Source organism: Xenopus tropicalis, chromosome 7 (assembly GCF_000004195.4).
Source record: "Xenopus tropicalis strain Nigerian chromosome 7, UCB_Xtro_10.0, whole genome shotgun sequence".
Lineage (NCBI taxonomy): Eukaryota > Metazoa > Chordata > Amphibia > Anura > Pipidae > Xenopus > Xenopus tropicalis.
In genome coordinates this window covers 17,476,211-17,504,029 of record NC_030683.2, presented here as the reverse complement: position 1 = coordinate 17,504,029, position 27,819 = coordinate 17,476,211, and the positions used below count along the sequence as shown (strand labels likewise).

General features: G+C 38.2%; 1 protein-coding gene across 1 annotated transcript in view; it reads right to left on the bottom strand.

The window, feature by feature from the left end:
- Window positions 1-27,819, bottom strand: part of arid5b (AT-rich interaction domain 5B) — a 223,342-nt gene that overhangs the window by 114,164 nt on the left and 81,359 nt on the right. Inside the window, exon 4 of the mRNA XM_002939542.5 lies at window positions 5,721-5,951. Within this exon, the coding sequence (XP_002939588.1) occupies window positions 5,721-5,951 (231 nt within the window). The remainder of the gene's footprint in view (window positions 1-5,720; window positions 5,952-27,819) is intronic.

The following is a 27,819-nucleotide window of genomic DNA, read 5'->3' as shown; positions in this document are numbered from 1 at the left end:
GGATTGCAGGGCCGGAACTAGGGGTAGGCAGTAGAGGCAGCTGCCTAGGGCGCAACGATTGGGGGGTGCCACGCAGGTACCTCTCCTGCCTACCCCTAGTGCTACTTTGTCATTGCCCCCGCCGCTTGTCATTAGTGGTGGAGGCAATGACCGATCTAATCGCACCGCCCCCCCTGCACCTCCTCCTGTGCTTTGGCGCGCATGCGCCGTTCGGGGGCAGGGAGGTGGGCGGAGTTGGCTGACCGGGTTGCCTAGGGCATCCGGTCGGCTTGGCCCACCCCGGATGGATTGATACAAGCTGGTTGTTTATACACATTGATCACTGGATCTTTAGGCTAATGGGCACGTCATTCTTCTCTGTGGTTGTATTTCAAAATGAAATCTCTGTAATAATAAAACAGTACCTGTACTTGATCCCTACTAAGATATAATTACCCCTTATTGGGGGCAGAACAGCCCTATTGGGTTTATTTAATGGTTAAATGATTCCCTTTTCTCTGTAATAATAAAACAGTACCTGTACTTGATCCCAACTAAGATATAATTACCCCTTATTGGGGGCAGAACAGCCCTATTGGGTTTATTTCATGGTTAAATGATTCCCTTTTCTCTGTAATAATAAAACAGTACCTGTACTTGATCCCAACTAAGATATAATTACCCCTTATTGGGGGCAGAACAGCCCTATTGGGTTTATTTAATGGTTAAATGATTCCCTTTTCTCTGTAATAATAAAACAGTACCTGTACTTGATCCCAACTAAGATATAATTACCCCTTATTGGGGGCAGAACAGCCCTATTGGGTTTATTTAATGGTTAAATGATTCCCTTTTCTCTGTAATAATAAAACAGTACCTGTACTTGATCCCAACTAAGATATAATTACCCCTTATTGGGGGCAGAACAGTCCTATTGGGTTTATTTAATGGTTAAATGATTCCCTTTTCTCTGTAATAATAAAACAGTACCTGTACTTGATCCCAACTAAGATATAATAACCCCTTATTGGGGGCAGAACAGCCCTATTGGGTTTATTTCAGGGTTAAATGATTCCCTTTTCTCTGTTTTAATAAAACAGTACCTGTACTTGATCCCAACTAAGATATAATTACCCCTTATTGGGGGCAGAACAGTCCTTTTGGGTTTATTCAATATTTAAATGATTTTTAGCAGACTTAAGTTACGGAGATCTAAATTACGTTAAGATCCCTTATCCGGAAAACCCCAGGTACCAAGCATTCTGGATAACAGGTCCTATACCTGTAGTTTATATTGGGATTTTTATCATATATATATATATATATATATATATATCTGATAAAAATCTTTTTTTTATTGAAAGATATAGGTAATATGTATGTAACTCCAAAACAAAAATGAGGGATTTACATACATAGTAACTATATCATTTCAAAGAGCAATTATTGTGAGTGGGTGTTAAGAAAAAGAATGCAAAGAATTTTTTTTCTTGAAACAGTTGTGTTATAAAAGGAATTATTCATGCATTACGTATGTAGGCACAGTCCTCCCAGTGTACCGGTAAATAAAAAGGAGGACGTTGTATTTGCATTTCAAAGCTGTAGAGAGGACTTGCACAATGCTGTAAACAATATATTTCTTTGCTATTACCAGCGACCAATCAAACCTAATTTCCTTAATAGCAGATGCCTGTGAAATATGTTTCCTATATCGTTACTGTGTTGTAATAATAATTAGCCGTGTGTTTGCATGTTATAGAGATCAAATGCATTACCAAATGAGCAGATTTGTATCATGCCTTAAGCACATTGCTATCTTACAGCGAATGCTAACATATTATCTGTGATCATTGGAGAAAAAGCACTTTCATATTCCCAGACGCTTGTTTGAAAAAAGGAAGAAAAAAACATATGTTTCAAAACAGGGCTGGTTTCCTATTGTTTTGTAAACCCAAATATAATGACTTTGTCCCAATGTCGAAATGTATCTATTGGGGCAAATGTAAAAAATAAAAACTCAAGAAAACATTCGCAATCTTTCACTCCTGATCTCAGTAAGATTAGGGAGACTCTTTGAAGTCGATGGGCGGTTTTTTTCCAGCACAAAATGCATTGAAGTCAATGGCTATTTACTCAAAGTGTTTTTCCTTGCCATATACAGTGGCTTGCAAAAGTATTCGGCCCCCTTGAACTTTTCCACATTTTGTCACATTACAGCCACAAACATGAATCAATTTTATTGGAATTCCACGTGAAATACCAATACAAAGTGCAGTTATTTATTTGTAAAAAATGTTTGGAATCATGTATGATTTTCGTTCCACTTCTCACGTGTACACCACTTTGTATTGGTCTTTCTCGTGGAATTCCAATAAAATTGATTCATGTTTGTGGCTGTAATGTGACAAAATGTGGAAAAGTTCAAGGGGGCCGAATACTTTTACAAGCCACTGTACATTGGAGTCCATGGGAGTTTTCTTGCAGCAACGTATTTGAGCAAAACAGTGGATGTTTTCTCTGCAATTTTATTTGCACAAAATACAAATTTCGCGACGAAAACGTTTCCAGATAAATGTTGCTATTGTTTGTTGAGTTATAGGGGAATTTCATTTCAAAACGTTTGTGCCCATTGGTTTTAAAAGACAAGAATTAGAAAAGGCATTTTAGGGCAGTGACACATGGGGGACACAGTCGTGGGCGACTAATCTCCCCGCAATGCCATCCCACCGGCTAGAATGTAAATCTCCGGTGGCATGGCATACGTGTCGCTTCAGTTTCCCGAAGCTTGCTCTCAAGTCAACTTTGGCAAGTCGCTGTGCTGCATATGCCATCCCACCGGCGATTTACATTCTAGCCAGTGGGATGGCATTGCGGGGAGATTAGTCGCCCGCGACAAGGAAGATTTGTTATCCACCCATGGATATCGGCCTTTGGAAAAGCTAGACTATGCTTTGTAAATTCAAATCATTTTTTTTAAAATAAAACCCACAAGTATAAAAATTCTATTTTTTTTGGATCATTTATCTAATAATTACTTTTTTTTGTTGTGACGATTCCATTTCTGTTTACCATACCTTCTGACTGTCTCTGTTTAAGAGTGTCCTACATATACAGAGTTCGGGCTTAATGAAATGGATAAGGGGTGTTGTTCCAGTTTGGAATATAATGGTTTACCAATGCCGGAATACGCCTGGATCTAGAAGCCTTTTGGGCCCAAGGTGTAGTTGTATGGAGTTCTGAGGGTTATACTAACATTAAGGGGCTGATTTACTAATCCACAAATCCGAATGGGAAAAATTCGGATTGGAAAACGAACATTTTGCGACTTTTTCGTAGCCGCTACGACTTGCGCGAATTGTCGCGACTTTTTCATAGCCATTACAAATTTCGTGAATTGTTGCGACTTTTTCATAGCCCTTATGACTTTCGTGAATTGTCGCGACTTTTTCATAGCCCTTATGACTTTTGTGAATTGTCGCAACTTTTTCATAGCCCTTATGACTTTCGTGAATTGTCGCGACTTTTTCATAGCCCTTATGACTTTTGTGAATTGTCGCGACTTTTTCATAGCCCTTATGACTTTCGTGAATTGTCGCAACTTTTTCATAGCCCTTATGACTTTCGTGAATTGTCGAGACTTTTTCATAGCCCTTATGACTTTCGTGAATTGTCGAGACTTTTTCATAGCTCTTATGACTTTCGTGAATTGTCGCAACTTTTTCATAGCCCTTATGACTTTCGTGAATTGTCGCAACTTTTTCATAGCCCTTATGACTTTCGTGAATTGACGCGACTTTTTCATAGCCCTTATGACTTTTGTGAATTGTCGCAACTTTTTCATAGCCATTACGACTTTCGCGAATTGTTGCGACTTTTTCGTATTGAGCGCTCAAAAAAGTTGCAAAATACCAATCATTATGAAAAAAACGCATTCGGACGCTTTTCGGACGTTTGTGGATTAGTAAATGTGCCCCTTAGTGTAACTTATCAATGACTAGTCAGGAAGAAAGGGCGGTTAAGATTTTAAACTCCTTAAACTTCTCCTTTAAACTGCTTTTTTGGCAGTTTTGCTCAATAATATTTGTTTGTTTTTTTTAAATATTTTTGATAACTTAGTTATTAGTTAAGTACTGAAACTGAATTTTAAATGTATAACTTTTGCTGACTCTTTACACCTTACAACTGGGGGGGTCACTGACCCCGGCAGCCAAAAAACAATTCCTCTGTGAGGCTACAGTTTTATTGTTATAGTTACTTTTATTACTTATCTTTCTATTTAGGCCCTCCTCTATTCGTATTCCTGTCTCTCTTGAACCCTAGCAACCAGATGAACAAAAAGCTAAATTCAAAATGCAAATAAAAAGATAAGACCAATTGCAAATTGTCTCGGAATGGCACTCTCTACAGGGATCAGGGATCCCCAACCTTTTCTACCCGTGAGCCACAGTTAAATGGAAAAAGGGTTGGGGAGCAACACAAGCATGAAAAAGGTTCCTGGGGGTGCCAATAAGAGCTATAATTGGCTACTTAATAGCCCCTATATGGACTGGCAGCCTACAGGAGGCTCTGTTTGGCATTATACTTGGTTTTTATGCAACCAAAACTTGCCTCCTTACCAGAAATTTCAAAATAACTACCTGCTTTGACGCCACTGAGAGCAACATCCAAGGGGTTGGGGAGCAACATGTTGCTCACAAGCCACTGGTTGGGGATCACTGCTTTATATCATACTAAAAGGTGAACAAACCATTTAAGTCAAAACTTATACGGAGTATCTATTTGTATATGTACAGTCATGTGAAATATAGAACATTATATAATAGATAACATAGCTATAGAAAGCTATACAAAAAAAACCCAGATTACAAACTGAAAATCACTGCAATGTTACATATACGGATAGTGAAATTCAATTATGAAATTTCAGAAGAATCTGAAGGAATAAATAACGTCTATCTGGATTCTATGAGACGACCATACAATAGAGAAGTAATTATCCCCGTAAATACACCCCTCCCACAGACTGCATTATTAGAACTGACTAAGACATCTGAAGAAACCTAGGTCAAGTGTTCTCAGATGTTTGTAGAATGGTTTTCAGAGAGTCATTCTATTAGGGGCTAAATGCATTTGTACAGATCCATTTATATCTACAACATATATTCTGTTCATGAAAACACGCAGAACAAAGAACAAGTCTTGCCCGAGGACAGGTTTTCTTTTTTTTTCTACCCAAAAAAAATGCATAGCTTTCTATATAAACACACTCTGGGCCTTTAAACAAGACAATTTAGTTGGAACTTTCTTTTTCCCAGGAAAATCCAAACAAGCATCATAAGGTCAAAACACAATGACAAAACCCATATAATCTGCTCCAAAACAATAACAAAACGCGGATTAGAGTTCTCAGCAAAAGCAATATTTTCCTATTTTTGTTCTACTGTTGTCGAAGGGACTTTCAAACACAAACTGCAAGTTTATAAAAGTAGAATTGGGTGACCTAATAAAAAGGTGCAAAGTTGGCTTAGGTCTAGCAAAGCATAATAACCAGACGACTCCAACCTAATATTGGAATTCTAGAGTATAAACACTACAATTTTCGCCCATGAAGACATTTTTCCATCAAGAGAATTTTGATATTTTGACATTCTATAGGGTTACACAGGCCAAACAACCTGACATCTCCATCCAATCTCCATCTCATCAATGCAAACAGTGCACATTAATTCACATGGACTTACCAAATTCATCACAGATGCTTTCGTTTTCAATCAAAGTTGGGTGGTCAAAGGTGTCCCGACAATAAAGGATCTTTGTGTTGTTGTTGATGACTGGAATCCCTCCGAGGGCCTGAACAAATTGGTCCGCTAGTACCGACGATGGTTTTGCCTGAATTCGTTTCAGAATAGACCGATATCGGCAATATTGGGGATAACTTAAAACCATCACATTTTTGTCGTCTTCGCCTTCACCTGTGGATAACAAATAATATATATTAGACCTGAAACTCTAATAAGCCAGATAGAAGGAAAAAGAGGTTAGCTTTTGATTGATTATACCATTTAAAATGTTATTCTAGAGTCTAAACTTTCAGCCAGCGCTACACATTAGAACTGCTTTCAGCTAACCTATTGTTTCTCCTACTCCCATGTAACTGGAGGAGTCCCAAGCCGGACTTGGATTTCTTACTATTGAGTGCTATTCTGATACCTACTGGGAGCTGCTATCTTGCTCCCTTCCCATTGTTCTGCTGATCGGCTGCTGGGAGGGGAGGGGGATATCACTCCAACTTGCAGTAAAGCAGTGACTTCCAACTAGTGGCTTGTGAGTAACATGTTGCTCTCCAACCCTTTTGGTTTAGCTCCCAGTGGCCTCAACGTAGGCGCCATTTTAAAATTTCTGGCTTGGGGGCAAGTTTTGGAAGCCCAGAGACACCGACTCCAAGCAGAGCCTCCTGCAGGTTAGCAGTCCACATGGGGCTACCAAATAACTAGGGATGCACTGAATCCCGGATTTGGTTCTGGATTCGACCAAATCCCAGCGTTTTTTTTAAGGATTCAGGTTTTGGAAAGGGTTACATGGGCAGTGAATTTTTTTTTTCTGTGATTTTTAACCCCTTCCGATCCTAATCAGCATATGCTAATTAGGATTTGGATTCGGTTCGGGATTCAGCCGAATCCTGCTGGGTGGGTTCGGAGGTTCGGCCGAACCCAAAAAAGTGGGTTCAGTGCATCCCTACAAATAACCAATCTCAGCCCTTATTTGGCATCTCCCAAAAACTTTTCTCATGCTTGTGTGGCTCACTGACACTTTTTACACCTGAGTGTGGCTCACAAGCAAAAAAAGGTTGGGGATCCCTGCAGTAAAGTGTTACTGAAGTTTATCTGAACATGACTAAGGGCACCTGGGAAACTAAGAAAATGTATAGTCTCATGTCAAATATCAAAATTAAACATTAAAATATCGGTTTACTTTTTAAAAATGGATTTCAATGCAGATTTCTGTTTGGGAATACTATTAATTGATGCATTTGGAAAAAAAACATGTTTTCCCATGACAGAATCCGTTTAAGTATGACATTTGGCCCAATATATATATATATATATATATATATATATATATATATATATATATATATATATATATATATATATATATATATATATATATAAGAAACAGTGTAATTCACAAGAGAATAACCAGTGTTGTAACAAAGACTACAGTGACTTTTGCTAAATGTCAAATACATACATGTCACCACTGCCAACTCTTTATCACACACAGATAATACATACAATCGACCTGAAATGTCAGCAATCCAACTTAAATTACCCACTTTCAATAAAATGTAAACAGATATTCAGATATGATCTGTAATGTGTATGTGAACAATTTTTGTCTAAAGGTCAAGTAGAGAAATTGAACTAATTTGCCTATTTTAACACTAACGTAATTATCCACTAGGAAGCAATTCAATTAAATGTGGATTTTTCATTTTTTGGGGTGGACAAATGGAATAAAACAACTTTGTAAATGTTAAGAATCTTCAAAGCATATTCAAGGAATTTAGAAAAAAAACGAGATCCTCTTTACGTTGTATAAGTGTCATCAAAGATGATTGGTTCAAGGTGTTGTTTGGCTTAGAAGGTGAATTAAAAGGCCACTGTGGACTCTTCCTCCTTATGGAAACCTTAAAAGGTCGACCTATAAGAATTATTCTATTTTTTTCTGTGCTAGCTCCGTATATGGCTTAGCTTGCAGTTTCTTAAGACTTAATGATGTAATACTTATCTGGTCCAGTATTACATCAGGGCTGGCCAAGCCTTTCCTTATGGTAGCCCAATTATCCTGATCATAACACACTGATGATGTCAAAATCACTAAGGGAGCCCTGGGACATGCCGAGGGCCATAAAAACTAGAAGAAGGCCACATCTGGCTAGCAGTGCTACAGTCAAATGTAAAAAGACTTGGGGAGCAACACAAGCACCATAAAAGTTCATGGAGGAGCCAAATAAGGGCTGTGATTGGCTATTAGGCAGCCTCTATGCACACTATCAGCTTACAGGGGCTTTATTTGGTAGTAAATCTTGTTTTTATTCAACCAAAACTTGCCCCCAAGTCAGGAATCCAAAATAACTCCCTGGTTTGGGGGCACTGAGAGCAACAGCCAAGGGGTTGGGGAGCAACATGTTACCCCTGAGCCACTGGTTGGGGAAGATGTAGAGGTTACGTACAGTGCTTGTTGGGCCCATGTAGTACAACGTTAAGCCAATATGAAGGGAAATGTGACCGCGATGGTGAGGACGATGAAGTTTAAGGCCCCGTGAATGTCTCATGTTAATACTGCCCGTCTGTGTAAAGTCATTAAAACATTGGATACACATCCAATGACATTACCTCTTAAGAATGTGTCTGGATAATTTCTATTTTATACATCAATGATATCCATCAAGACTCTACAACCTCTCTCTACTTTGTGAAACATATTTGACTTCTACTGGAAGCCTGACCTGTTTGTCCACTTTTTTTGGTGTAAATTTGATTTTTACATTCATCTTCACATATTTGCTGTCAAAGTATTCAACGGCCATGAAAACCTCCTGCATTCCCTATGGCAGCAGGTGTTTTATTTAATCCCTGTGCCTGACCTCTTTTCTCTGTGTAAGGAACTACTGCAAAATATGGCTGGGAAACTATGGATTATTCTGCTGGGCCCTGTTGAAAATATAAAAATTGCATCTTTATAAGCCAGGCTACAAGATAAACAGCTTTATAAACGAGATCAGGATTTTACTTATATAGTAGGGAAAATGTAGTAAACTAACATAAATAAAGTGTAAAGGGGAGCAAATCATAAGGGAAATATTGTACAAACACATCAGCAGTGGTGAGAAATTTTTATACAAGGATAATGTCAGAACGGGAAGGTAAAGAAACAATATATTGCAGGTTCGGATGCTCAGTATTTTGGCAACAACTAGTTAAGAAAGACACCTCAGTGTCCGTACAGAATGGCTGGAAAGTGATGAAAACACATTGCCTATAAAGGAAAACTGAATAAGGACAATGTGGCCCCTCCAAGTCTATGGCCCCTACAGTCCAAAATATGGGAGCTTACAATCTAAGGTCCCTATCACATTCCCATCAGTCCCTGCCCCAGTGAGCTTACAATCTAAGGTCCCTATCACATTCCCATCAGTCCCTGCCCCAGTGAGCTTACAATCTAAGGTCCCTATCACATTCCCATCAGTCCCTGCCCCAGTGAGCTTACAATCTAAGGTCCCTATCACATTCCCATCAGTCCCTGCCCCAGTGAGCTTACAATCTAAGGTCCCTATCACATTCCCATCAGTCCCTGCCCCAGTGGAGCTTACAGTCTAAGGTCCCTATCACATTCCCATCAGTCCCTGCCCCAGTGAGCTTACAATCTAAGGTCCCTATCACATTCCCATCAGTCCCTGCCCCAGTGAGCTTACAATCTAAGGTCCCTATCACATTCCCATCAGTCCCTGCCCCAGTGAGCTTACAATCTAAGGTCCCTATCACATTCCCATCAGTCCCTGCCCCAGTGGAGCTTACAGTCTAAGGTCCCTATCCCATTCCCATCAGTCCCTGCCCCAGTGGAGCTTACAGTCTAAGGTCCCTATCACATTCCCATCAGTCCCTGCCCCAGTGGAGAACCCAAAAGATACCAATGCAGATAGGGGGAAAATATGTCAACTCCTTGCAAATAGTATCCAGGCTGGAATCGAACTCAGGGCCCCAGAGCTGCAAAGCACATACATTATAAAAACTCAAAGAAAGAAATATGTAAATGGCAGCCCATAAATAATATACAAGTTACAAAGACTTTCTTTTCTGTAACACTTCTTTTCTACAGACACCCTTTGTGTTCTTTACGCCCCTCGCTGAGTGCAATAACCCCATTTGTCCTGTTACCCTGCTGGAACTCGTAGGCAAATCCTTTTCAGTGCAATTAAAATCACTACGGGAACAAAGTAAGCAACTTTCTACTTGCTCTGAAAGTGATATATTATGGGACAAAGGTTACACAAAATAGTACTATATCTCCCTCCGCTTTCCCAATGGCAGGCCGATATGTGGCTCATCTTTATTGTTTTAGGAGTTGTAAGGTCATAAAACTTAGATTAATTTACTTTCAGTCTTCCTGCTGGAAAACACTCCATAAAAACAGATATATTAGCTCTGTCGTGTTGTTTATTTTATGATATAGTAATGGAACTGATGTTATTACTAGGTTGCAATAATGGAGTGATTTTTATGGATCCAATAGGAGTCCATCAAACATACTCAAGTCTATTTTACATATAACTATGTACCAAAGCACTTCTGTTGTACATACAGTTGACAATACCATAACTTAAACTCTGCAGTGATTGGCTTAGGCCAGCCACAGGCAACAAAGGGCTAGAGGAAAAATATTTACACATAGGGGCAGATTCATTATAGTACGAAAGGTCCGAATACAAAAAAACCGTATTTGTTCTAAAGTTTACAACTTTTGTGTATTTTCTGCAATATTTTCGTTAATTTGCGCGACCTTTTCGTTCTTTGCATGACAATTTGTAGGACAAAATCGCATTGTCGCCCCGATTACGAAAGTTTCGGATTCATTCAAGCTTCAAAGTCAGAACGGTTTTGCGCCGTTTACGTTTGTTCAGATACGAAAATTTTGTGACTTTCGCAAACAATCGTTTCAATAAGAATAATTTGGATCATTTTCGTAACTTTTCCAAACATCAGAAATTATCAGATTTTGTGATTTGGATTCGTACTTTGATGAAACTGGCCCCTAGTATGGCTGCCCTGGGTTAAAGAGGTGCTAAGGTGGTAGCTCTTTGCATTATATATAGAATATTACAGCCATGCACTAAACCCAGCACAGTGAGCAGGGAGAATATCAAACTCATTCCACCGATGCACCAAATCCCAAACTCGGCCGAATTTGAGCCTTTTTCAGCAGGATTCCAAATTAGGTGAAATCCAAACACATGGCCGAACTGAATCTAAACAACAAATATATGGAAACTCTGGCAACACAAGTAACTAAGGTGAAATACTTAGACAGTGATGAGTGAATTTTTTCGTCAGGCATGGATTAGCAGCGCAATTCCGCAAAAATTCCTCGTCAAAAAAGGCGCGGACACGGCAAAAAAGTCGTGCGAAACCCACATTTTGTGAATTGTTTAATGTTTTGATTGTTTTTCCGCAGTTTTGCAAATTTATTTGTGAAGTCAAACAAAACGGATGCACTCATCACTACTTATAGGCACATTTATTTAAGAAAAAAGATAGTTTTTTGGCGTAAAAACCAAACCGAATTTCAAACCCTTAGAAACAAATGAATATAGAAATTTTTCTCCTGTGATTTCGATAAATTGACACATGCAGGTTAGGATTTGGTTCGCCAATTGACTAAACAATTGAGGAAGGTTCATGTTCAACCAAAATGAAAATACTTCACAACACTACTAGTAGCAACCAACACAGATGGTCAAATGGCACTGATCCAGCCCTTCAGCTGATGGCCCAAAGAACCAGACTGATTGGAAGTGAGTGAACAGGAGCTCATTTCACTTAATAGCCAAAAGAGACACCAAATAGACCAACTAAGATGCAATGTGATTTTGTCAGAACTGCCACCCTATGGTACTCTAGAACAGGTGTCCCCAAATCCTTTCTATCTGTGAGCCACTTTCAAATGAAAAAAAAAAGTCTCCTATTGACTTCAATGTGTTTCACAAATTTTTCACCATTTTGCCAATTTTTCAGCGAAGCGAAATGGGACAGATTTGCTCATCACTGGCAAAAAGAGTTTGGGATCAACTAAGCATGGGAAAGCTTCACATGGGTGCCAAAAAAGGCTAGGGTTGGCCATTTGGTAGCCCCTATAGCCTATAGGAGTATCTTATCATCGCATAATTAATATTTTATATCATCCATTTGTTCTCACTTAAAATTGTTATGGTTGGCAGTTGTTTTTTCATAGATACCAGTAGGCGATATAGTTATAATTACCAGGGTTACTGTCAACATCACAGTTCATTAAAAAAAGCTACAACCAATTTAAGGAATATGGGCATATTGAGAATAGTCTATGGTCTGTGGATACTTCTCACTTTTGTATTTAGATAATAAATATAGCAAAGTCTATATCAGGGATCCCCAACCGTTTTTACATTTGAGCCAAAGTCAAATGTAAAAAGACTCGGAGAGCAACACAAGCACCATAAAAGTTCATGGAGGAGCCAAATAAGGGCTGTGATTGGCTATTAGGCAGCCTCTATGCACACTATCAGCTTACAGGGGCTTTATTTGGTAGGAAATCTTGTTTTTATTCAACCAAAACTTGCCCCCAAGTCAGGAATCCAAAAATAACTCCCTGGTTTGGGGGCACTGAGAGCAACATCCCAGGGGTTGGGGAGCAACATGTTACCCCTGAGCCACTGGTTGGGGATCACTGGTCTATATATTCAGAATAATATTAAAATACAGATTATCAGTGGAAATCAAAACTGATATTCAGAAAAGGTTCCCAAAGGCATGATAAGACCAAACATGAAGCTATAAGAAAAATATCGAAAAATAAATAAGGGGAAAAAGGCAGAACATTGGAGAGGTTTCTGCCTTGCAGTTTGGCAGTGTCTCTAGAGGTTTGAAGAGGTTGCAAAACATTGTGTATTCTTAAAAACAGAATGTTCCCTTTTCCAGAAGTCACTGCAAGAATCCAAAAGGATGAAATAAAACATGCCATAATCACCCAGAGAGCGGTACAGTTAGAGATTACGATACGTTAATACCTTCTTGCAATTATCTACTACACAGCAGTACTTTCCGAACTGTGGTCTATAAAGTTTATTTTTGTGAAGCCGTAAAAAGCTTTAAATTCCGTTTCAAGTAACACTTCCCCAGTCATTTATATTTATACCCTCGGCAGTACGTTAAATCTAATGTCAATTTAAGATCATGACTAAAGCGGCGATTCCATTTTGCTATTACTGGGCCACCATCTTTGTCCAGACAGGACAAAAAATGGTTTTGAATGTGAAGGTCAGAACTAAGGGCGATATTTGCCCAACTAGAGATGAAACACACTTTATCCTACATAAAAAGATCTTTTCATGGTGCCAAAATAAGTGAATCTTGGCCAGAATTAGCCACGGAGATTATGTCCCAAACTGGGCCGCTCCAATCATTCAGCCCAATGATCAGATTACAGAGCTGTTGGGAAGAACCTTCTCCAATGACCAATAAAGTCTAAAAGCAGTGGAATGATTCTCTACACTTGCTGATTGATATCTGACCGTTTCATACAAGAAAGAAAAGTAAAGCTGGGAACAGATAGGGGGCCATAAAAATCTCTTGGAGGACTACATACTGTTTTCCACCTATGGCGTTAGTCATAACTCATTATCACAACAAAAAGTAGGCACCAGGTAGAAGTTATAAGTAGATTATTTCATTTACAATTATGGGATCCCTTATCCCGAATGACGGAAAGCCCGTCTCTCATTGACTCCATTTTAATCAAATAATTCAGAATTTCAATACTGATTTCATTTTTCCCTGTAATAATAAAACAGTACCTGTACTTGATCCCAACTAAGATATAATTGCCCCTTATTGGGGGCAGAACAGCCCTATTGGGTTTATTTCATGGTTAAATGATTCCCTTTTCTCTGTAATAATAAAACAGTACCTGTACTTGATCCCAACTAAGATATAATTACCCCTTATTGGGGGCAGAACAGCCCTATTGGGTTTATTTAATGGTTAAATGATTCCCTGTTCTCTGTAATAATAAAACAGTACCTGTACTTGATCCCAACTAAGATATAATTACCCCTTATTGGGGGCAGAACAGCCCTATTGGGTTTATTTCATGGTTAAATGATTCCCTTTTCTCTGTAATAATAAAACAGTACCTGTACTTGATCCCAACTAAGATATAATTACCCCTTATTGGGGGCAGAACAGCCCTATTGGGTTTATTTCATGGTTAAATGATTCCCTTTTCTCTGTAATAATAAAACAGTACCTGTACTTGATCCCAGCTAAGATATAAATAATCCTTATTGGATGTACAACAATCCTATTGGGTTTGATTAATGTTTTATTGATTTTTTAGTAGACTTAAGGTATGGTGATCCAAATTACGGAATACAGGATTACCCTGTATTGTTCTTGTTGTCTGGATATTGATCCTTGATCCTAAGCTTATAGTAGTGATGCCTCCAAACCAATTAAATTAGTATGAATGCCACTATTTGATGGTAGCCTAAAACTAAAATTATGCTTTAACAGGATCAACAGTTTTTGATGTTTTTTTTAAATATCATGTGACAAATTTTATGTAATTTGGTAATGGCAAGCAATATGGCAGCTCCTACATGGAAAAAAGTATTATATATAGATAGAATATCCTCAGATTTGTTTAATATATTCTATGAAAATTGTATTTTCTCTCTCAGCATTCATTTGGATCATCTGAGGTGCGTCTTTCACCATCATTTATTGTATCGCCATTCTGAATGCAGATGTAAACACCTATCATAAACTACCATGGGATAAACCTGACATTTATTGTTACTTGTACTTTAGTGTTGATGTTGGCAATGAGCAAACTTTGCTTGGAACACGACCAGCTGGACTCCGTCATTCTTTGTTTTCCTTCTCTCATCCACTTTCTGCTACACAATGAGTTCATTTGCAACAGCAGAAAGGTACTAAAATGGAGCTAAATGTAACAATGCTCTGCATTAATAAGTTAGCCTTATCGTAAAGAATATTATCAGGTTTGGTACATTCAAATGATGTCACCGTGGGATCAACTTGCGCACAGAATTTAGGTCATAAAACAATACAATCTCGTTTAAATGCAGGACATCAAATATTGTGCAAAAGTTAAGCACTCTAGGACTTAAGCAACTGTTATTTCCTACTCTGGATGATGTAAGTTTCTGTGCCAATAAATGAGGCCAAGAAGTGTTCTTGAGGGTGGGGTGTGGCAAATTCTGGCTTCAACAGATGATGGTACTTGTAATGTCTCTTTTGATGGGAAAGTGGAGGCCCTTCATCTTGCTAGATCCATTGCTCCTGTAGGTTTTAGCTCAAGGCCCAAAGACAAGTATTAACAAGGACAGTGATGAGAAAGTGGAGGTCCTCCATCTTGGCTAGATCCATCGGCACTTGTAGGCTTTATCTCAAGACCCAAAGACAAGTACTAACAAGGACAGTGATGAGAAAGTGGAGCCCTCCATCTTGGCTAGATCCATCGGCATCTGTAGGCTTTATCTCAGGGCCCAAAGACAAGTACTAACAAGGACAGTGATGAGAAAGTGGAGGCCCTCAATCTTGGCTAGATCCATCGGCACTTGTAGGCTTTATCTCAAGAACGGACAGTGATAAGAAAGTGGAGGTCCTCGAGTAGTTACCAGTAGTTGGTGGAATGTTTAAGCTGCCAGTGGATATTTACTTGCTCACACTAGGAAGTACCCAAATACAGGTATAGGACGCGCTATCCAGAATGCTCGGGACCAAGGGTATACCGGATAAGGGCTCTTTCTGTAATTTGGATCTCCATACCTTAAGTCTACTAAAAAAATCAATAAAAAATTAATTAAACCCAATAGGATTGTTTTGCATCCAATAAGGATTATTTATATCTTAGTCGGAATCAATTACAAGGTAATTGATTATTATTATTACTACAGAGAAAAAGGAAATCATTTCAAAAATTCTGAATTATTTGATTAAAATGGAGTCTATGGGAGACGGGCTTTCTGGATAACGGGTTTCCAGATAAGGGATCCCATACCTGTAGCAGATATAAACAGGTATTCAAAATTTGGTGGGTAACAATTTAGAAACTTATCTCAGATGTCTCCTAGGTGCCTATTAATAACAAAGAGAATGGAAAATTCTTCTTTTCGTCTTGTTTTTTTTTCTTTCCAGATTTTCAAATATCCCTTTTATTGACTCTTTATAAAAAAAAAAAACAAAAAAAAAACGACGAGTGTTTAATTTCATTTCACCGTCTGAAAGAATTTCACCAGACATTTTAGTCAAAACTTGTTGCCAACCCCCGTAGTGAAGAATATCATTATTTCCCGTGGGAGGATGACGAATACATTTTTTTGGCAAAATGAGTATAAACCTCACTGAGATTTACAAGCTTTCAAAATCATAACACTGTAAAAAAACAATTTGGTTATTATCATACTGTTTTGATGAAGTTTTTATTTAGTTTTCAATAACCGTTGAATTCCCCAGGGCTGTGGAGTCGGTAGATAAATTCTCCGACTCAGACTCCTTAGTTTCTGATACTTCCGACTCCGACTCCTTAGTTTCTGATACTTCCGACTCCGACTCCTTAGTTTCTGATACTTCCGACTCCTTAGTTTCTGCTACTTCCGACTCCGACTCCTTAGTTTCTGATACTTCCGACTCCTTAGTTTCTGATACTTCCGACTCCTTAGTTTCTGATACTTCCGACTCCTTAGTTTCTGATACTTCCGACTCCTTAGTTTCTGATACTTCCGACTCCTTAGTTTCTGATACTTCCGACTCCTTAGTTTCTGATACTTCCGACTCCTTAGTTTCTGATACTTCCGACTCCGACTCCTTAGTTTCTGATACTTCCGACTCCGACTCCTTAGTTTCTGATACTTCCGACTCCGACTCCTTAGTTTCTGATACTTCCGACTCCGACTTCTTAGTTTCTGATATTTCCGACTCCGACTCCTTAGTTTCTGATACTTCCGACTCCGACTCCTTAGTTTCTGATACTTCCGACTCCGACTCCTTAGTTTCTGATACTTCCGACTCCGACTCCTTAGTTTCTGATACTTCCGACTCCAACTCCTTAGTTTTTGATACTTCCGACTCCGACTCCTTAGTTTCTGATACTTCCGACTCCTCTGTTTTTAATATGCTAATGTATTTTATACATTCATTGAAGGAAAGGAAGGAGACATACATGTCATTTAACCACAGAACTACTGGCTCTGCATTGGGCTTTATTCTTATAGCAGAGAAGTAGTTAATTATGACTGTTTGTGAATTGGGACATTTAAACTTGCTTTATTTTTTTTTTTTATTCCCATTTAAATTTAGTAGGAGTCGGAGTCGGTTCATTTTTTGCCGACTCCGACTCCAGGTACCCAAAATTGCCTCCGACTCCGACTCCAAAGCCCTGGAATTCCCTGTTGATATCAAAAGGTGCTTTATAAATGGGCAATTGTATTCAATAAAGAACAGTCAAAATCCCATGAAATAGAATTCTACTGCCTCCGTTTACGAGCAGGGCGCTTTCCAGAAAAACACACTCATTATAAAACAACAATTACGTTATAAAAGCTGCTGCTTTTTTCAAAATACAAATTAAAAACCCAAGCCAGACACCATATTTAAAAACGCATTTATTTCTAAGAACTAATAACCATTACGATTTGCATATCCGCGCCAGGAAAACGATGGTGGCTCCCAACCTTTGAAGCAGACATAAATTAGTTTGGTTAACCATTTTATTAAGCGTTTGTGTACGAGAAAAAAATAAAAGTAATTAGATGTGATTTGCTGCAACTAAAAGTTAAAAGCATTAAAAGCAAAAAATTCCCCGGGGGCAGTGGACAGATAGAGCGTCGGAAAAGGAAATGTTGAAAGAGGCTATTTAATTGAATACCCCGCTGAAGAGGAGGGGAAAAAAAAGAAAAAAAAAAAAAGAATGTAATAGATCGAGAGAAAGCCATTACACAAATGGGCTGTACGCAGGGAACTAGATTATTTTCTTTTCCATTTATAAATATTATGTGTAATATAATATTTGAGAAATGCAAATCACACCCCCTGGTGTGTGATTTCTTTCTTATAAAGGAAAATACATTTTACAAGAGAGAAAAGATGGAATCATTGCCGGGTGGTTCGGGGTGAACTAAGTTTATTTAAGGGGGTTCGTCATACGCATCGTCGCAATTTTGTTTATAATTTGAATAGGAATGGTGGGTTGTTCCAAGTTGTTTTTGGAGGCTCAAAATGTCACGTCTAGTAACCTATAGCAACCAATCAGGTGTTTCCTTTAAAAACAGCAGCGCCATGTTACATAGTTACATAGGGTTGAAAAAGAGAGTCCATCAAGTTCAACCCTTCCAAGTAAACCCACCACACACCTATACTTACCAATCTATACACTCACATACATAAACTATATATACAAACATTAATACTAACTGTAGATATTAGTATGCGTTGGTGAGCTGGGTTTGTATGAAGGCAGACTGTCAACTAACCGCTTTACATTGGAGCCCCAACCACAGGGCCAGGGACCACTGCCAGGCTGAACCGGGCCACCTCTGGTCCCAGTTACCTGTGATCCTAACTCCCTGATGTGTTACACAGCCATGACATCAGCTACACGAAGCCCAGAATGCTTTCTACTGATCGCAACAAGGACCAAAGTACTTAAAGTTCCATACTAAGCAAGGGGTGCCACCACTTGGGTGGGAGTAAGAAGAGCAAGGGGGCTGGGCAAGTCTAGTTGCATGGAAAAAAGCTCAGGTCCCCCACTGATTTTGCATTATGATGAGCTGTAATGTAATAATAATAATAATAATGTAAATACCCCTTATTGGGGGCAGAACAGCCCTATTGGGTTTATTTCATGGTTAAATGATTCCCTTTTCTCTGTAATAATAAAACAGTACCTGTACTTGATCCCAACTAAGATATAATTACCCCTTATTGGGGGCAGAACAGCCCTATTGGGTTTATTTAATGGTTAAATGATTCCCTTTTCTCTGTAATAATAAAACAGTACCTGTACTTGATCCCAACTAAGATATAATTACCCCTTATTGGGGGCAGAACAGCCCTATTGGGTTTATTTCATGGTTAAATGATTCCCTTTTCTCTGTAATAATAAAACAGTACCTGTACTTGATCCCAACTAAGATATAATTACCCCTTATTGGGGGCAGAACAGCCCTATTGGGTTTATTTAATGGTTAAATGATTCCCTTTTCTCTGTAATAATAAAACAGTACCTGTACTTGATCCCAACTAAGATATAATTACCCCTTATTGGGGCAGAACAGCCCTATTGGGTTTATTTAATGGTTAAATTATTCCCTTTTTTCTGTAATAATAAAACAGTACCTGTACTTGATCCCAACTAAGATATAATTACCCCTTATTGGGGGCAGAACAGCCCTATTGGGTTTATGATGTTTTTACACAGAATAATAAATATGCCCCAAGAATTTCTAGAAACAAAAGTGCCAAAGACTGGATATAATGGAGCTGTGATGCAAACCACATGTTTGATTTAACAAAATAAATTACATCTAGACAGAACTTGAGTTTTAACCTTCTCGGGAATCGAACTGAATGATGGAATTACCAATGGTTTCAAAAAAATAAGTATCTATATCGCAGAGACGAAAATAGAATTGAATCAAAATGTTTCATGTACAGGTTCTGGCCTGAAATATCAATGCACTCTTGAAGTAAGAAGGATTCCTTTTGTTAAGTCCCTCGAGCGCTGCTGTTTTTTCAAATTGATTTTTACGAACTTATGTCTACACATTTATTTGATTTTTTCGCAATTTTGTTCTTTGACAATCCGAGGAGAAAATATCAATACAGGTATCGGACCCCTTAACCAGTTATGCAGAAAGCTCCAAATTACAGAAAGCCCGTCTCCCATAGACTGCATTTTAATCAAATAATTCAGAATTTTAAAACGGATTTCCTTTTTCTCTGTAATAATAAAACAGTACCTGTACTTGATCCCAACTAAGATATAATTACCCCTTATTGGGGGCAGAACAGCCCTATTGGGTTTATTTCATGGTTAAATGATTCCCTTTTCTCTGTAATAATAAAACAGTACCTGTACTTGATCCCAGCTTAGATATAATTACCCCTTATTGGGGGCAGAACAGCCCTATTGGGTTTATTTAATGGTTAAATGATTCCCTTCTCTCTGTAATAATAAAACAGTACCTGTACTTGATCCCAACTAAGATATAATTACCCCTTATTGGGGGCAGAACAGCCCTATTGGGTTTATTTCATGGTTAAATGATTCCCTTTTCTCTGTAATAATAAAACAGTACCTGTACTTGATCCCAACTAAGATATAATTACCCCTTATTGGGGGCAGAACAGTTCTATTGGGTTTATTTCATGTTTAATTAATGTTTTATTGACTTTTTAGTAGACTTAAGGTAAGGAGATCCAAATTACGGAATACCCTTGGTCCCGAGCATTCTGGAAGCAGGTCCTATACCTGTATATATATATATTCAGGCTGGTTTGTTTAGGACAAAGGTTGTGTATGGCCACAATCAGTACCCTGGATTCCAACCCCTCAAGCACAAAGAATCTATGAAACTAAATGGAAAATTTATGCATGTCCCTTCCCGTCAGCCTAATTACATCTGCTGCCAAATCTGCCAAATATTTCACCCTTTAGTTCTCCTAATCGTATTAGTGCTATTGCGTTTTGGATGCCAATGGAAACAAATATTTAATGATTTCAGCACAAAAGGTCCTTGAGATGCATTAAAATCCTGTTGAAAACAATCAGCACTCATTCTTTCAAAAAAAAAAAAAAAAAAAAAATGTCCAACAAGAATTAATTTGCTTCACTTAGAAACCCAAATGCCTTGTTCAAAGTGAATCTAAGTAATTCGGTGTCAATACGAGGCCTCTCTTGAAATGATTTATGTTACCTTGAGTCCATTTATTGAATCCGACATTCCTTTCTCCTGAGTTTTTTTTTACTTTTGTTCTGTTCGTAGCAACCAAGCAAAGAAGAGCTGGCAGTTGCTCAGTTCTACATTTTTATTGATAGCCGTATTAAAATTTCATTTGAAAAAGGTTTGCTTTGGTGCACTCATATAATTAGCTACTTCCTTCTCCTTTCTGCAAAACAATACGTTACTTTCAAATGGAATATAAAAAAGAAAAAACTTGAAAACACAAATGCCATAATAAGATAAAAATCATGTCCATCTGTTATTATCATTACAGGCTTTGCAAAGGGGAGACAAAAAAAAGAAAAAAGGAGAATAGAATTTCTCGGAAAGGTAATTTTCTCTTTCGGTTTTTAAGAGCTCTTGTTCATCTTGCAGTTATTCAATGATTTCCTGTTCTAATTACGAGATCTATTGCAAAAGCGAGACGGCGAGAGAGAGAGAGATGTGGTTGCGCAGTGAAGTGGCCATCGCTTGCTTGCACAAACTCTACATTCCTATTCAGGGCAATGACAGTTCAGTTCTGGCCTAAAGGATCCGGGATGTTTTTCTTTGCAGAGCTGCAACAATTGTGGTTGAGGGGTTGAAAATATAAAAAGAAAATTAAGAAAAAAAACAGCCAAGAACACCAGAAAACTAAAAAACAACTATTTCAAAGTGGAGGTTGAATGTAATTTATCATTTTTAGTTGACTTAACATCCTTTTGAATAGCAGTGTGCTACTGTAGATACTCAGGGGCCTATTTATTCAAGTACGACAGGTGCGAATGACAAAAAATTTGTATTTGATCGCACTGTGCGGATTTTATGCAACTTTTTCGTATAGGGGCGCGGCTTTTTGAAATAGGTACGACAGTTACGAATTACAAAAAATTTGTATTTGATCGTACTGTGCGTATTGTCTGCAACTTTTTCGTATAGGCACGCGGCTTTTCCGTATAGGCACCTGGCTTTTTGAAATAGGTACGACAGTTACGAATTACAAAAAAGTTGTATTTGATCGTACTGTGCGTATTGTCTGCAACTTTTTCGTATAGGCACGCGGCTTTTCCGTATAGGCACCTGGCTTTTTCAAATAGGTACGACAGTTACGAATTACAAAAAAGTTGTATTTGATCGTACTGTGCGTATTTTCTGCGACTTTTTCGTACAGGCACGCAACAAAATCGTATAGTCTTATAGTAGCGCAACTTTTTCGTATAGCCGCGACAAAATCATAAAGTCATATAGGTGCGCAACTTTATCGTATAGTCGCAACAAAATCACATTTTCTGGGACTTTTTCGTATAGGCGCGCAACTTTTTTATATAGGTACAACAGGTACAAATTACAAAAAAATTGTATTTGATCGTACTGTGTGTATTTTCTGGGACTTTTTTGTATAGGCGCGCAACTTTTTCATATAGGTACGACAGGTACGAATTACAAAAAAATTGTATTTGATCGTACTCTGCGTATTTTCTGGGACTTTTTCGTATAGGCGCGCAACTTTTTCAAATAGGTATGACAGGAACGAATTACAAAAAATTTGTATTTGATCGTACTGTGCGTATTGTCTGGGACTTTTTCGTATAGGCGCGCAACTTTTTCAAATAAGTACAAGAGTTACGAATTACAAAAAATTAGTATTTGATCGTACTGTGCGTATTTTCTGTGACATTTTCATATAGGCGCGCAACTTTTTCATATAGGTACGACAGGTACAAATTACAAAAAAATTGTATTTGATTGTACTATGCATATTTTCTGCAACTTTTTTATATAGGTGCGCAACTTTTTCGTATAGGCACGCAACAAAATCATATAGTCGCGACAAAATCGTATAGTCGTATAGGTGCGCAACTTTTTCAAATAGGCAGAGTACGAAAGTTTTGCATTCATTCAAGCTTCGGTATCGTGACTTTCCTTGGGCTAGGTTGGAGATGCACAAAACATTCGTACTCGGCGCGACAATACGATTTTGACGGACAAATTGACGCAAAGCATGAAAAAGTCGCAGAAATTAATGAAAATATTGTAGAAAATATGCAAATTTCCAAAACTTAGATAAAATACGATTTTTAAGCATTCGGACTAATCTGTATTTTAATGAATAGGCCCCTAAATCTTTTACAAAGGATTTGGCTAAATCTGAACCCAATTTAAACCTTAATTTACATATACAAAGGAAGGAGGTAGGATTGTGCAACTTCCTTAGTCATGTGACTTAAAACAAATGGTTTGGGTTTGGTTTGACCCGGCACATGGATTAAGTCAAATATCTGATTCAGCTAAATCTCGAAATGAATTTAGGATTTGGTGCATCACTATTTTTCCTTAAAAACCCCTATTTTTGTTAATTACACCAATTTTACACATAACCATTACCTTTATATTCTCCCGTGTTACTTAACTTCCCAGGAAAACATCAAATTGGAGGTTCGACTGTGATTCCAAGGGGTGTGTTTACTACGAATGGAGATATCACCGGTGATGTTGCCTGTAGCAACCAATTAGGTCTTTGCTTTGATTTCTAACTTGTAGGTGACTGTCCAAACCTTATTGCTGACTGGTTGCTATGGGCAACATCACCGGAGATATTTATCTCCAATCTTAGTAAACACGCCCCCAAGTTCTTCTTAAAACGACAGGAAGTCATTTAATCAACACGTTGACTTTTTAAACTCTACTAAAATTTCCATTTAGATGCAATAAATTAACACTAACATGCCACACCTCCTCTGATGAAGCACCCATTGGTGCGAAACGCGTTAGGAGAGTGGGTACCATGAGACACTGGGATGCACCTTTCCATTGTTTGGTATAGTATGGTTTGTTTCATTTGATATTGTTTGTTTAATTTTGAGCCATTAAATGTCATTTTATCTCACTGAAATATTTGTTGTTTGTTCATAAAATTTCCATTTATATTAATTCTACCACAAAAACAAAAATCAACTAGAGAAAAAAAGGCAAGAGAGCTACAAAGAAGAATTAAAACCAATGCTCCTTAGTCAGTGAGATTACGGGAGGAAAGCCAAAAAGGCACTGTGGGAAACACTGCTCCCAACATAAGAAAGACCCAGTAGAAAATCTTTTTTAAAAAAGTATCTTAACTCGACACACCACAAACCATCAAATGAAAACACGCAGTGACGTAAATTATACAACAGCATTGTACTTCTGTGGTTATTTTCAGAAATGGTTTGTACTGTAAGTCAGCTGGTCTAACAGCATTTCCCCCCACCCCAATCTCCCTCATAAAGAATGTAAAAACTCACAGCGAAATCAACGGAAGGGAGGAAAAAACAAATAAATCTAAATGTCGCCGAGTGTAATAAAAGCTGTATTTTCCTGGTCGCGAGCCAAGGCTTTAGCTTCGCCATTTGTCTTTGGTACAACCAACATTTTTATATGAAATAATCCCTTTAGGATGATATTTTAAAAAAAAATAGTTCAAAAAGTCCAGTTACTCAGAAAGACTTGTTTACTTTAGTGCCTTTCCTGTGAACCGTGGCTGGGCTCGTCATGTCGGGAAATTTACATTTGTATTGTTTTTGCAGTTTCTTGAGAAGATAAATACATATACAGATACCAGGCAGGGTAAGTGTAATTGGCTCCGGGTAAAACTGACCCTAGCGCTTACCTCCCAGCGTCTGAAAAATGGAAAGAGGGACAAGAAGAAATGCCGTCCGTAGCGCGACTAAGGTTTTTTTTGGACACGCCCATTTTTGCAGCCACACCCCTAAATACCACTCCCATTTCACAAAATTTAGCAGGTTATTTAAAGTTAGTACACATTTATAGGGAGTTTTGGGGTCTCGTTTTATGGGTTATTACAGTTTGTCTAAAAAAAAAAAAAAGGTGAAATTGAAATTAAGATACAAGTCTCAGTTCCCCCAAGAGACCTGTTTAGCTTATTAGTTACAATTGTATCTAAGTGCAGGTGTAGCTTGTTAACTTTTCTAGGATCTCTGTCAAAAGCTACTTTTTAAATTAAGTTTGAGAAACATTGTATCTTTTTTAGCACTCAAAGAGAAATGAAGAACTTTTCAGAAAGAATCAGGGACTGCGGGCTGAGCTGTCGAAATCGGGACTGTCCAACAAAAATCGGGACCTAGTGTGTGTGAATAATAGAGACAGAAGCCTAAAACCTCCCCCACCTGATTGGGGTAAATATATATAAAGAATGAAGGTACTGCGGCACACTGACGTTGTAAGGTGAAAAAAAGGTGGAATTTGAAACCACACAATTAATGACGACATTTCTGGCCTCCCCTGCCTTGTGTTTATTGTATGTGTGTTAATTTATTTTGGGATCTTTAGAGTGTTTTGATGGCGCATAATGGGCTAGGAATAAAGATGGCAGCAAAAAGCCTGAAATCACTGTCCCAGCCTCCCCACATTTTGAGAGGAGGTTGCGAATGTAGAGTATTTAACTATTAGGCCTATAGGCCCATTTTATTTGGATTTGGCCAGGAATTACTAGTTAATTCTACAAATATTGATATTAATCCCTGTACAGCCAGATAAAAGAAAAACGGTCTAGGGATGCTGCGTGCCATAGAAGGCTATAGGCAATATTACATTTTGAAATTTTTTAAAAAAATCACTTATCAATATCGATATTATTGACTCTCCTGGAAACATAAACACACTTTCCACACTTGATTGATCCATATAGAAACAGTGTAGTAATTATTAATGAGCGAATCTGTGTAAAAGTGCGGAATAATTCACAAAACGGCAAAAAAAACTGCGGAAAGCACCAAAGTCAATGAGTGTTTTTTGCGGCTTTTTTGTCAAACAAAATGCACTGAAGTCCATGGATAATTTTTCCCCATTAAAATGAATAGACGTTCTTCTCAAGTTTTTTTCTCATACCAAATGCATTGAAGTAAATGGGTTTTTCATAGGGGTTTCTTGTGCCAAAAATGTTTGAAGCGAGCTTTTGCCACAATTTTGGGAAAAAAAATTTCTAAAGGCAAAATGCGTAATTTTGTCTCAAATTTATTCCTGGCAAAAAAATGCACTCCTCACAACTAGTAATAAATACAGCACCAATGATGATTACAGATCAAATATCAAAATTGATCATTACTTAATTACTAGTAAACCACCTACTTTTTGAATTTAAGCGGTTTTAAACTTATCGCAATTATAAAATACTTCCCCAATAAACCACTCTATATTCCATAACTCTAATATGTGTATTCTTTAGCACAACAAGCATCAATTGGAAGCAGCATAAGACAAAAAAGTGCATACCCTTAGGGCAATAACAGATATGTAATTTGTCACCTCTGGAGCAAAACTTGGTTTAAGATTGAGTTAAGAAATATCCATGATTTTTGTTATTGTTTGCACTAAATAAATCAATGAAACCAGTTTCACTTGAACACTTTCTGGTCCTGGTGAGCAAAGGAGATGATTACACTGATTACCAGTCCATTGTGATGCCCTCTGATAATGAGTTTCTCAAAGGCTGCAACTTAAGAAGGAGAGAAGTTTGTACAAAGATAAATAAGGGAGCTCTAAGCTGATTGGCGTGTTTATAATAGGGAAGGGGTGGAAAGTTTAGTTAAAAAAAAAAAAAAACAACCAAACTAACCCCCCATTATCCCTTACAGGTGTAGATGTATTTTTACCAAATACTGTATTGTATTGATCCCTCCCACCGAGCAGTAGTTATTCTACAATCCAGTACATCTGAGAGATGCTTAAAAATACACAGCGGTGTCTTATTGAGAGATACTGAGCTACTCGCAGGATCACAATGACTGAGTTCGGTAGGCTGAGGTTGGAAACGAAGCCGCACACTTGCAAACACTTCAACCACGGAACCAAATCTTCTCCAAGTACGATATGATACAAATTATTTATGACACATTACTCATTGTGAAAGTAACACGAGCCTTGATAAAACAGTCAAAATATCCACCTTAAAAGCTTTGCAACATTGCACTCATCAGGTTCAGCCAAAATACAGCCCTATATGGTCATCTGAAAGGCATATCCATCCCAGGCTCTGTTTGTATATACAGATATATACAGATATATCACTCACAGAAACGTACAAGGATACAGTATAGCATATTTTATACAAATATAACATATAACATAGCTAAAATGCAGGAGGGGGGCCCAAACACACTGCCCTGAACCTTCAGATGAGGCTATGGATAAATGTTATCCATGCCATTGGATAATGGCCAATAATGCGCATGTTGCAATGAGTAGTTTTGTGTAGGGGAGCAGCAACCTGCTTCTAACCAGAACACATTCAACAGTGAAAAACATTGTTAGGTTCCCATGTTGCCAATTGTTGACTTTAGTGAAATACAACAGCTTCCCAAATGGATAATCATTACTGTAATAAAAACCAGGGCCCTAGTTGGCAAAAGATTAACTGGTTCTACATTTGAGCTTATCCCAAGAAAATACGTTCTCAGCAGTACAGCCAATCCCCTGAGGATGGGACACTATAGTCCTGAAGAACGATGGTCTTCCTTGATCTTCTTCACACCCAACCTGGCATGAAAGATTGTTAAGCCGACCAGTGCCATTTTTGAAGGAACATACAGCCAAATTGGCTAAGCGCCCTGCAAGTACTGTACCACTCTTGAGAGTTTACACCATGGGTTTAAGGTACATGGGGGCTATTGACTTTATAAGTGGCAAGGAAGTCCTAGGAGCCTTCATAGAGAAGCCTTGCAGCTCTATATATTGATCAATGATAATGAGCTTCAATATCATATTGACAATTGTAGCACCACCAAGATGTTTAGAGATCTCATAGGAAAGCCATCTCAACAAGGGACGAGGGTGATATTTGTAATTGGGGAGGCACAAATAGATATAAGTGTATATTTAACAGTTATTCTCATGTTGGGGAGGCTAAAGGTGCCCATACACGTGAAGATCCGATCGCTTGGCGAGGTCGCCAAGCGAGCGGATCTTCTCCCAATATCCCCACCTACAGGTGGGAGATATCGGGGAAAATGTAGGCTAATTCGATCGTTTGGCCCTGGGCCCAAACAATCAAATTATAATGGTGGCAATGGGGCAATCGGTTTGGGGAC